Source organism: Euleptes europaea, chromosome 4, assembly GCF_029931775.1.
Source record: "Euleptes europaea isolate rEulEur1 chromosome 4, rEulEur1.hap1, whole genome shotgun sequence".
Lineage (NCBI taxonomy): Eukaryota > Metazoa > Chordata > Lepidosauria > Squamata > Sphaerodactylidae > Euleptes > Euleptes europaea.
Genome location: NC_079315.1, coordinates 104962766 through 104974883, shown reverse-complemented (window position 1 = coordinate 104974883; position 12118 = coordinate 104962766). Strand labels below are relative to the sequence as shown.

At 44.0% G+C, this 12118-nt stretch overlaps 1 protein-coding gene across 3 annotated transcripts in view; it reads left to right on the top strand.

The window, feature by feature from the left end:
• The window catches only part of NIPBL (NIPBL cohesin loading factor), an 84809-nt gene that overhangs the window by 61673 nt on the left and 11018 nt on the right, over window positions 1-12118 (top strand). For all 3 annotated transcript variants that reach the window (XM_056848391.1, XM_056848388.1, XM_056848390.1), the window contains 8 exons: window positions 1012-1148; window positions 4039-4179; window positions 5014-5107; window positions 5205-5359; window positions 5558-5648; window positions 6757-6930; window positions 8601-8791; window positions 10436-10543. In XM_056848391.1, coding sequence (XP_056704369.1) covers window positions 1012-1148; window positions 4039-4179; window positions 5014-5107; window positions 5205-5359; window positions 5558-5648; window positions 6757-6930; window positions 8601-8791; window positions 10436-10543 — 1091 coding nt within the window. The remainder of the gene's footprint in view (window positions 1-1011; window positions 1149-4038; window positions 4180-5013; window positions 5108-5204; window positions 5360-5557; window positions 5649-6756; window positions 6931-8600; window positions 8792-10435; window positions 10544-12118) is intronic.

The following is a 12118-nucleotide window of genomic DNA, read 5'->3' as shown; positions in this document are numbered from 1 at the left end:
CAGTCTCTAACATCTTATCCAAAAAATGAATTAAAAAAAATTATATCCCGCTTTTCTCTCTGATCGGAGACTCGAAGTGGCTTTTCACATCATTTCCCCACTGCTCCTCTTAACCCTTACAACAACAACCCTGTGAGGATAGCTTAGGCTGAGAGATTGTGACGGGCCCAAGGTCACCTGGCAGGCTTCTATGATTGAGCGAGGGATTCGAACCTGGTCATCCCAGGTCATAGTCCGATGCTCTAACTCAGCGTTTCTCAACCTTTTTACCCTTGCAGAACCCTTTAAATAATATTAATGTCTCAGGGAACCCCTACATATGATTTACATATGATTAGCCTATTCATCACTATTTCTCGCGGAACCCCTAGTGATTTCTTGCGGAACCCTAAGGTTCCGGGGAACCCTGGTTGAAAAACGCTGCTCTAACTACTACACTGCGCACAGCACAGCTGTGGTGTAGAGTAGTGAATCCAAACGCCAAGGCTAAATTGCTGGCAGCGTAGAAAAACTTGGCTGTGCTGTCCTCAGCATCTCTCTGAAACCGCTACACATGCAGGGCTAGCACAGCAAGAGATCAGTGTTGTACTTCTACCCAGATGGCACCCTTTGCACATGACCAGGGTCTCGTTTAAATTAAACTTCATGTATAAATCAGGTGCAATGGCCTTGGTTTTAGGAGCCCGTGGGTTAGGTACAAATGATCTATAGCATCCGTTTTCGTACTCAAAAATTAAGTGCTAGTTTTCATTGCTGAGTTTTTATTACCACTTGAGGGAAACCTATATAAGCAAGCATGGGCTTCTTGAGAAAAGGGTGGGATAAAATGTGGTAGGTAGTACAAACTTGTAAGTAGCTTCCCTTTTATAGTGCTTAATGACTTACCTGATCATCTTATATCCAGGGTTTACAAACCACAGACAGCACTACCCAGTACAATTGCTGTGTGCTCTGACACTTCATTGATGTAAAAGTCGCTCATCATCTCTGTTTTCCCCTCTCGTTTTGCAGATTCAGACAACAAAGGTGTGAATCCAAATCGGTTGGTAGCTTGCATAACCACTTTGTTCTTATTCAGCAAAATCAGGCCCCAGTTAATGGTCAAACATGCTATGACCATGCAGCCGTACCTTACCACTAAGTGCAGCGTAAGTATGAAAAAACTCACTACTTGGCTTCTGGTACATTGGTACAGGTACAGTATCCCTTATCTGGACATTCCATATCCGGACCGATCCAAAAACCAGACCCTTCGAGCCGGCATGCAGGCAAATCCGTGCTGCCTGCTTTCAGTGTTTCCTCTCACCTGCATTGTAGGTAGAGACTGAAAACCTGCCTTTGTTAGTTGTTTTTGTTGCTCTTGTTTAACAGCTGGTATAGGTATTCTGGTGAGATAGTTACACCTTTGATTTCTGAGGGTTCAATGTACACAGAATTATTAAAATTATTTTTTAAAATTACATTCAGACCATGTGTCTAAAGTGTATATAAACCATAAATAAATTTGGGTCCCATCCCCAAGATATTTTATTATGTATATGCAAAAATCCCAAAATATGGAAAGATCCAAAATACGGACCACTTCTAGTCCCAAGCAGTCCGGAAAAGGGATACTCAGCCTGTATCGAAATGGTGGTTGAAAGCATCTGTGTCGCATTTGTTGCATTGAGGATTAATTGTGGCTTTAGGTCACTGGTCCTCTCTTTTCACCCTTGAAAAGCATGTCCAGTGTTATCCCCACCTATGAGTCCTTTCAGAAACCTGAAATGTTCCTTCGTTCTTTCACTCCAGCTCCAAACTTTACAGAGCAGTTGTAATTGCACATAACGCCCATGTTCTCCATTAGCAAACATGTAAAGTGTGAACTATACATCAGGTGTGTTTCTGCATCTCTGGGCTTCCTGATTGGTTGAACATCTCTAAACACATCTGTCCCAAGCCCTGTGTGTGTTTGCTGTGGGAGCAACATTTAAAGGCGTGCAGGATTTGTTGTGGGGTGTGTGTACTATGCATGACCCACAATATCTTTGGAACTTTTATTCCTGGATAGAAATATTATGGATACCGTGGACTGCCAGAAAAACAAATCAGTTCAAATCAGGCCTGAACTGACCCTAGAAGCTAAAATGACTAAACTGAGGCTATCGTATTTTCGTCACATCATGAGAAGACAAGAGTCACTGGAAAAGACAATTATGCTAGAAAGTTGAGGGCAGCAGGAAAAGAGGAAGACCCAACAAGAGATGGATTGACTCAATAAAGGAAGCCACGGCCCTCAGTTTGCAAGACCTGAGCAAGGCTGTCAAAGATAGGACATTTTGTAGGGCATTGATTCATAGGGTTGCCATGAGTCGGAAGTGACTTGACGGCACTTAACACACACACACACACACACACACACACACACAGTCACCAACTTGTTCTTTGACTCCCCAAATAAATTAATAGTAGATCTCTTTGAAGGAGTATGATTTTGACTTGAAAAGATTACAGCAGCTGTGGAATTCTGCACTAAAAATCCCATACTTGCTGTGACCACAAAATGTGTACACGTGTGTGTTTGTGGAATTGGAGAGAGTTTAGTAAGGGTAGAGGCAACATGTATTTGTTTATTGAAAGCATTTCCATGCTGTCTGTCTACCCAAATAGGGTCCTCAAGCCAGCAAACATTGAGACATTTCAACATTAAAACTGCATTTAAAATAAAATATATTTTAATTGATTCAATTCAAAAAACAACCAGGGAGAAGGGCCAATAACAGTTATTGGGGATATGCAAACAAAACCAAAAAGTCTTCACCCATTGGCAGAAGACAGTGCTGGAAGGGAGACTGACGAATCTCACTAGGGAGTAATCTCCAAGGTTTTGCACCCAGACTGAGAAGGCCCTTTCTCAGGTTGTCAGCCAGGTAGCCTCAGATGGTGGTCCTCCGAAGATAACCAGAATGTCGGACAGGTTCATATGGGAGAAAGCAGTCCTTAATTTACCACGCGGAGTGGCTGCATTTGAGAAATGCAACCTCCCGCTGAAATCCCTGCTAGAATTTTTTCTGTTCCTGGGATGGTATTGGGTTTCACTCCGCAAGCTAGCATCAGAGTGGCTCCTTTCTTTTGAATGCCGCCCTTGTAGTGCAGGGGAGTCAAGCTCATTTGTTACAAGGGCCAGATATGACATAAATGTCATGTGGTCGGGCCGGTCCATGCTTCACCAACCCAGATTGGGACTGGAGGGGGCATCTGCCTCAGCTGGCTCGCGGACCAGATAAGAGCTCTCGAGATGCCGGATCCAGCCCACCGGCCTTATGTTTGACGCCGCTGATGTAGAGATGTACTGCTTTGGTGTGGCCTAACTTATGGAGTGGCTCCTGAAAGAACCACAGAATGACTACTTACAGGCCAGGGCGCACACAGTTCATTGTCTTCCACATGGTCTCTGTTGCCACTCCATAAGAATGGCCATACCAGAACTGTTTAGCTGAAAAAAAAATCACGCTGTATGAAATAACTGAGTAATATTCCACGGTGCTGTCTTGTCAACGGTAACTGTCAAGCAGCAGACACACAGCAGGCCGTTTTAAGCATAAACATGTTTTCCAACTTTTCTGCGTAGATGGGAGACTGTAAAATGAAGGTTTCAAGCTGCTGAACTCCTTGTTAGAAGATGTGTTTTACACTCCCTCGCTTGGTTGCAGCAGTGTGGATAACTAGAGCCCACTGAGCACAGCGCACACTTTCTTTAGGCGGTGCACCGTTTCTTCATGCCGTGCGGTTTGTTCAATCGATACGCACTACTGAGCCGCGTTTCATTTTCTAGGATATAAACTGTACCCTGTTGGTGTTGCCTGTCATGTTTTTTTTTACTAGTCTGTGTACACAGTCCATCTATATTCTGTCGCAAGCTTGCATGCTTTATATGTTATGCAACAGCCTTAACGGATTTTATGAACGCTGTATTCCTGAGGCCTGCTGTAGTACAGTAGTTGAAAGCATAGCCAAGATCTTAAATGGTTTAAAATGTGTAAATGTGCTTTCCTACAGACTCAGAACGACTTTGTGGTGATCTGCAATGTTGCAAAAATTCTGGAGTTGGTAGTGCCACTGATGGAGCATCCGAGTGAGACCTTCCTTGCTACTATTGAAGAAGATCTCATGAAGCTTATAATCAAATACGGCATGACAGTAAGGTTCAATTTCTTCTTCAAGCTGGTCTTTTTGTTTTAATCGTGTGCCTAGATTGCTTTACAAGCAACTTGTTGAAATGTTGAGAAGTAATTATGTAAGGTGGTCATGTTAATTTAATCTGCAGATATGACTTGTCATTTGAACACATGAAGCTGCCTTATACTGAATCAGACCCTTGGTCCATCAAAGTTAGCATTGTCTACTCAGACCAGCAGTGGCCCTCCAGGGTCTCAGATCTTTCCCATCATCTGCTTGCCTGGTCCCTTTAGCTGGAGATGCCAGGGATTGAACCTGGGACCTTCTGCATGCCAAGCAGATGCTCTACCACCGAGCCACAGCCACTCCCCCTTGGTGTGCCATATGTTTTATATATGATATAGTTACACTCTGTTGGAGAGGTCTCCAACCTTTTTTGAGCTTTGGGAGATGCCTTTGAAATCGTGATATATTGTGGTGGGCATAGCCACAGAATGGCTGCCATAGAACGGCTGCCGAAGTTTACCTTCAGTCACACAGTGAAGATCCTTGTGCTGTGTTGGCAGCTACCGCCAAAGCACCATATTTAAAAATCTGCTGAGCCAATCACATCTCCAGTGCTCAGTCAGAAGTCTCGTTGGGCAAAAGCCCCTCCCATTTTCCAAAAACACTTTCTGAGCACCGGAAAAGGTCTTGGCAGGTGCCATGGTGGGGACCCAAGCTCTGCTGATTTATGGAAATATTTTCATAAAAGTACTAGAACCTGCAACACTTTCTAAACTCAGAACCTGTTACTTTGGAATGTCCTGGATATTGCTCCTAAGGAAATTGTAACACTTTCTGCTTTGTTTCCAGGTAGTGCAGCACTGCGTTAGTTGTCTTGGGGCTGTCGTGAACAAGGTCACTCAGAATTATAAATTTGTCTGGGCCTGTTTTAATAGATATTACGGTGAGTTAAATAGGAAAAGGTCCGGATAAAAATAGCAGCTGCCAAAAAAATTTTTTCATGTGAGACCAGTTGTGAAAACAGTTTGTCCTTTCTTCAGGTGCACTTTCAAAGTTAAAAAGTCAACATCAGGAAGACCCAAACAGCACGGTACTCACAGCAAATAAACCAGCACTCCTTAGATCCCTTTTCACTGTGGGGGCCTTGTGTCGGCATTTCGATTTCGATCAAGAAGATTTTAAAGGCAACAGCAAGGTAAAAACGTGCTGTATTTATTTGCTTACTGTTGCATATTTTGAAAGTAAGTTCGGATGGACTGAAATCCTTGGGATAAATGGCAGCCAAACTTTTTTTTAGGTATGTGTTTTGGGTTATGGGCGGTTATTTTTAAAAGGAACTGAAACGTTTCCAGTTTTCCCACCCTAACTAGCCATACTATTTTCCTGTAACCAGGTTAACATTAAGGACAAAGTACTTGAACTGCTGATGTATTTTACCAAACATTCGGATGAGGAGGTACAAACAAAAGCCATTATTGGTCTAGGTAAGAATTTACAAAAAGCTTGCAGTTTTGTTTTGCTTCTGGTGTGAATACTTAGCATGTCGCAGGTAGAGGGGTTTTGCCAGTGCAGCATTCCTTGGGAATGTTGGTACTTTCAGCTAGGTTAATGTAGTAGTAGTAGTATGTAGAGGCAGGCAAGGGAGAAATCACCTCTGTTCATCTCTTGCCTTGAAAACCCCACGAGGAGTCACCATTAGCCGACTTCAGTTTGACAGCTCTTTCCACCACCAACAATGTAGTACCGTAAATACTCGAGTATAAGCCGAGCTTTTTAGCCATGATTTTTGGCTTAAAAAACTCACCTCAGCTTATACTCGGGTCAATACGGTAATTCGCCTGCCAGGCCCTCTCCCAGCGCGCTCCCACCTGCCAGCTGATGGGCGGGCTGTCCCGCCTTCTTTCCCCCATTCCACCTGATCACGCCTTCTGCGCGGTGGCGGCTTCCCCCCCCCCACAGGGCCTTTTGCGCGATTGCACCTTTTGCGCGATCGCGCCTTCTGCGCAGCAGCGGCAGTTTCTTCACCCGCCACCCCACCCCCGCCTTCTGCTGGGCGGCGGCGGTTTCTTCCCCCCCCCCACCCCCCACCCCCCCACCTCACCCGGGCCGGTCCTCCCGCTTGCCAGCTGACGCTGCGGGGCCTCCTGAACGCAGGGAGGAGGCCGCCACCACCTGCCTGCACGCCTGGAGCCTGGTCAGGTAAGCCTACGAGGGGGGGAGGGGGTGCATTTCCCCCTCGGCTTATACGTGGGTGCCTAATTTTTCCCCATTTTTGAGGTGAAATTAAGCACCTCGGCTTATACTTGGGTCGGCTTATACCCGAGTATATACGGTAGTTGGGAACTTCATAGGAAAAACTAATGCGTTTAAAGTGCAGTGTCACTATTTTAATGTAAATATTGAAGTACACTTTGCTGTATGTAGCTGTCTTTATCCTACTGTTTTGTAGATTTATCTGGGCAAAATCAATTTGCCTTTAAGTATGCGTGTGGCTTATTAGTTGTACTACATTTTAAAGCAGTCAGCTGTCTTAAGAGCTAAGGAATCATCCAGATTTATTAAGCAGGGTTTTCTCTCCTTATTTTCTTTCAGGGTTTGCATTTATACAACACCCGGGTCTAATGTTTGAACAGGAGGTGAAAACACTGTATAACAACATCCTTTCTGATAAAAATTGTTCGGTAAATTTAAAAATCCAAGTGCTAAAAAACCTCCAAACGTACCTTCAAGAGGAAGATACACGGATGCAACAGGCAGACAGAGAATGTGAGTGATGAGCATTACTGTATTGAGTATGAATACATTATGTACCAACAGTCCGTTTCCAGGTCCATCTCTATGTACACACGGAGAGATTAATTACTAATCAAAAGCTTTACAGAAAAATGTGCTGCAAAGGATTGAATGTTGAAGTGGACGGTACCCCTTAGATGGTGGGTGTAGGATCACATTTTTAAAGTTACCTGCAAGTAATAAACACACAGCCAGGAAGGAGATGGGCTAGAGCAGGTGTCTGCAAACTGCGGCTCCCGAGCCGCATGTGGCTCTTTGGCCCGTTGAGTGCGGCTCTCCAAACTTAGTCTCGCGCCGGCAGCCGTGCTGCGGAGCCGGCATGCCTGAGAGAGAGCGAGAGCGCAAGAGAGCAGGCGAGCGGGCGCGCTGTCCCCCCCCCCGCCATGGAGAATGGCAAGGTCCCCCTTTCCTTTGCCCTCAATGGTTGGGAGGCTAAAGCCTCCCCTCTAGTCGCGCAATTGCTGGGCGGGCGGCTCGGCGGTTCCTGCCCCCCCCCGCCTATCAGCTGTTGGGCGGGGTGGGCTTCCTTTGGTAGACCTGGCCTCCAGCTGAGTCCCATTGGGAGGCCATGTCTACCCACTGGCTTTCTTGGCGGTAGACCTGGACTCCGAGGAGGGGAAAAAGTCCCCCTTCAGAGGCCAGGTCTACCAATTGGCTTCTATGGGCCTCCGGAGGCCAGGTCTACTGCCAAGAAAGCCAATGGGTAGACCTGGCCTCCCAATGGGACTCAGCCGGAGGCCAGGTCTACCAATAGGCTTTTATGGTGGTAGACCAGGCCTACAGACGAGGACTCCGGACGGGAAGGGGGAAATGGCAGGGACTTACAATTTAATTTTTATCAATAAATAAGATCACTATTAAGTATGATATCAAGTTTTATTCAGTGTACCTATAGTTTAATTAAGACTTAAAACTTTAATTAAACTTTATTAAGTTAATAAACAGTGTACCTACCTATATAGTTTAAGTTTAAGAAATTTGGCTCTCAAAAGAAATCTCAATTGTTGTACTGTTGATATTTGGCTCTTTTGACTAATGAGTTTGCCGACCCCTGGGCTAGAGCATTTCCCAATTTTTTTTTTCTTGGGAAAAAAAAAGAAGTTTTTAAAAGGAGTTTTTGAATGGAGCTTTTACATGAGGGAACATTGGGGGAAACCGTGTCCTGAGGTCTGAAGCAGCACAATCCACTCTTCAGTTCTGTGATTCTACCACCTTGTCCTACTGCGTGTGTAAAGGAAGAAGCGACCGGGGGTTTCAGAGAAGGGAAAGAGGAAACTGTGTGGGGAGGGGGAAATGAGACACTCCTGCAAGTCCTCTGCTTGTTCATGCATGAATCTTGGCCATACACTTGGTCAGGGAGGTGTTTACATGTCAGTCAGTCAATTTATTAATGTTATAGTCACAGACCTTAAGAATAACAATAATACAGCAATAATACTTGCAATAATTACAGTGCCCATAATGACAACAACAGTAATACAAGCTAAATAGTAATACAAGCTACATATATTACGAGCTCTTCCATTGGTCCATCTCTGACTTTAGGAACACATGTTCAGTATTGCACAAAAATAAAACAGAAATAGATTATGTGATTTAAAAAGTGTTGATCAATGGTAAAGTTTGGTTTCTGCTTTTTATAGGGAAAAAGGTGGCAAAGCAGGAAGATCTGAAAGAAATGGGTGACATTTCCTCAGGGATGAGTAGCTCAATCATGCAACTCTATCTGAAGCAGGTCCTCGAGGCTTTCTTTCATGCGCAGTCCAGCGTGCGTCACTTTGCTCTCAACGTTATTGCACTGACGCTAAACCAGGGTCTTATCCATCCAGTTCAGGTATGCAATGACAAGTGTGTGCTTTTTTGGTTGTCTTTTTACAGCATAGAATCATAGATGGGATCATAGAGTTGGAAGGGGCCATACAGGCCATCTAGTCCAACCCCCTTGTCAATGCTGGATCAGCCTAGAGCATCCCTGACAAGTTCTTGTCCAGCCTCTGCTTAAAGACTGCCAGTGAGGGGGAGCTCACCACCTCCCTAGGTAGCTGATTCCACTGTTTCATGTTCTGAGGCCTCTCTGGATATTCAGTAGAATTCAGTGGCTCAACAGAACGATGCCTCTATGAAAGGGTCTAATAATTCTTTAAAGACACTAATTCAATCTTGGGAAAGAATATTCTGGTAAGCCATTTTGCTGAAATTCCTTTACCCCACAGAGCTCCTTATCCCAACTAGATATCCCAACAATCTTTGGCTTTGGTGTCTTTGCAAATTATATTCACCTTCCCTTTAAAAGCCATTGTGACTGTTTTTAGCTGTTCTCTCATTTCTGCGAGCACCAACAGATCTAACAATTCTAATTACTGTGCACATTTCCAGTAAAATAAACACAAGTTCAAAATTACAGAAAGGGAGGGAAAGTCATTGCTAGTCAGAGTAGATAATAACTGGACTAGACAGATCAGTGGCTCAACTTGGCTTAAGTCAGTTCTTCTACTTATTTGGCAGATTAGTCCATTTGTATATTCGTCCTTGCCAAAAAAATTTAACATGAGGCGAGAAACTTTCTATATAAAAGTTCAAATTTGGCCCAAGAACTGTTAGGACGTCTCCTGTAGGGCGGCAGAACTGAAGCTGTCAGCCGAATTCCAAAAAGTGATAACCCCAAGTCTCATGGATAAAGCTGATTGCTTGTGAAACCCTTATGGTTGGCAAGGATCTTTCTTTTACCTGCCAGGCTGAGCAATACATCTAAATATTCTGGCAGTATGGCTGGATAATTACATTTTAAAAAAATTATGAGGTGCTATTTTGCATGGTATTTTGGTCCTGTTATTTTCACATCACTGTCATTGACAGATCTGCATGTATCGTTAAATCCATTTCGGAGCCGTGTGTTGCATTCATTTTTGGGTATGAATAAAAGCCTGCAACACAAGGTTATGAAAGCTGGGCCCTTGTTACCATACGTTACCTATATTGGGAAAATGTGGTATGGGCTTATGTGTTTTATATGTAGTGCTAAGCTCTCAAGGTAGCAGCGTATTATCTATTTAGAATTATCTGGTTCACTTTAATACAAGTATGTTAGAGAAAAAGGGCTGGTCTCTTTCAACTCTATAGACAATAATGCTAACTGTGTGTGGTTGGCCTTAGAATCTTCGGTTGCTAACACGTAGCAAAAAAAATTGTATAAACATTTGCCTCAATTTCAGCACAATTGTCATGGTGTCGTTATTTAATTTACCGAGTGGCCTTCTTAAATTATCTTTGTTATAGTTAACTATTGGAAATCAAGTATTAAATTACAAAGCATTCACGCTGTGGTTCTATAGTATTCAACTTGCCTCCCGTGGACTTCTTTTTGCATGGCTTTCAGGCTTATAACGAGTGCTTGCAGCTTGTCAGCCATGGGAGAAAACTGCAGATGTGCACAGGCACGTGCAGAGATCTTACAGTCATATTTCTGTCTCTTTTCCAGTGTGTGCCATATTTAATAGCTATGGGCACTGACCCAGAGCCATCTATGAGGAACAAAGCTGACCAGCAGCTGGTGGAGATAGACAAAAAATACGCTGGATTTATTCATGTATGTACACTTCTGTTTATTTTTCCTTGCCTCAGAACACTCATTGCTGAACATTCTGATGGCTGTACAAATGTACACATCTTTGAAGTGCCAAGGCACAGAATATATATATGATCATTCAGTATCATCCTTTATTCAGGAAATGGGAGGAAAGCCTGTAGGAGAGGGTTACAGACAACTTGGGCTGCCAAAAAAAACAAATCAGTGGGTTATAGATCAAATCGAGCCTGAACTGACTATAAAAGCTAAAATGACTAAACTGAGGCTATCGTACTTTGGTCATATTATGCGAAGAGAGGAGTCACTGGAAAAAACAATCATGCTAGGAAACTTTGAAGGCAGCAGGAAAAGAGGAAGACCCAACAAGAGATGGACTGACTCTATAAAGGAAGCCACAGCCTTCAATTTGCAAGACCTGAGCAAGGCTGTTAAAGATAGGACATTTTGGAGGACATTGATTCATAGGGTCTCCATGAGTCGGAAGCGACTTGACGGCACTTAACACACGCACATATGTATATATATGTATGTGTTTGTATGAATAAATGCCTGCAAATAAATAATCGTCTGCAAAACAGCCATCCTCTAGGGGGAAATAACTGGCCAGGCATATTGTATACTTTTCTTAGAACATAAGTTCAATTGGCAAATAAGGATACATATCTGATATAGTAAGGTCCTTTTATGGTACAGGGAGCCCCGTGGCGCAGAGTGGTAAGCTGCAGTACTGCAGTCCAAGCTCTGCTCATGACCTGAGTTTGATTCCGATGGAAGTCGGTCTCAGGTAGCCGGCTCAAGGTTGACTCAGCCTTCCATCCTTCTGAGGTTGATAAAATGAGTACCCAGCTTGCTGGGGGTAAAGTGTAGATGACTGAGGAAGGCAATGGCAAACCACCCTGTAAACATAGTCTGTCTAGTAAACATCAGGATGTGACATCACCCCATGGGTCTGTAATGACCCGGTGCTTGCACAGGAGACTTTTTTTGGGTAGTATGCCTCAACTTCTGCCTCTTCAGTTTCATCCCTTTCATCATGCATAAGGCTAGGCCTGCATAATGTAGTCCAGTTACAGCCCGTTGGAGAAATTCTAGCTTTCCACTGTTTGTTTGTGGGCCTTTGCCGGTCCTTGTAGAAGCACTGCAGGCTCAGTAAAGGCTAGCCAAGTGTGGGGGGAATACCTGCTTCGTTACATCTGAACCACTCCTCTTCTTTCTGGGTTTTGAAGTACCTGGTGAAATTGGCACCAGTTTTTTCCTCCTGTTGTAGCCAGTCGGTCACACTGCACAGCTCATATGTCTCCAAGATCCCATTGGTATATGCTGTGCTGGGAGACTGAAATCTTTGTGTTCTTCTGCCACTGAACTGAACAAGGGGGAAGAGGACTCAAATTGAGCCAGGAAAAAAACGATGAAAGAGAGAGAAAACAGGGAAAGGGAGCTGAAGACTGGGGCTGCAGAAAGGCCTGTGGGACTGAAGACAGAAAAAACTAACAGGATTCTGAGAACAGTGATTTGTAGAGTATGGAGAATAAGGGGGTTGAAAGCATGTAGCATGGGGTAGAGAAAGAAAATGGA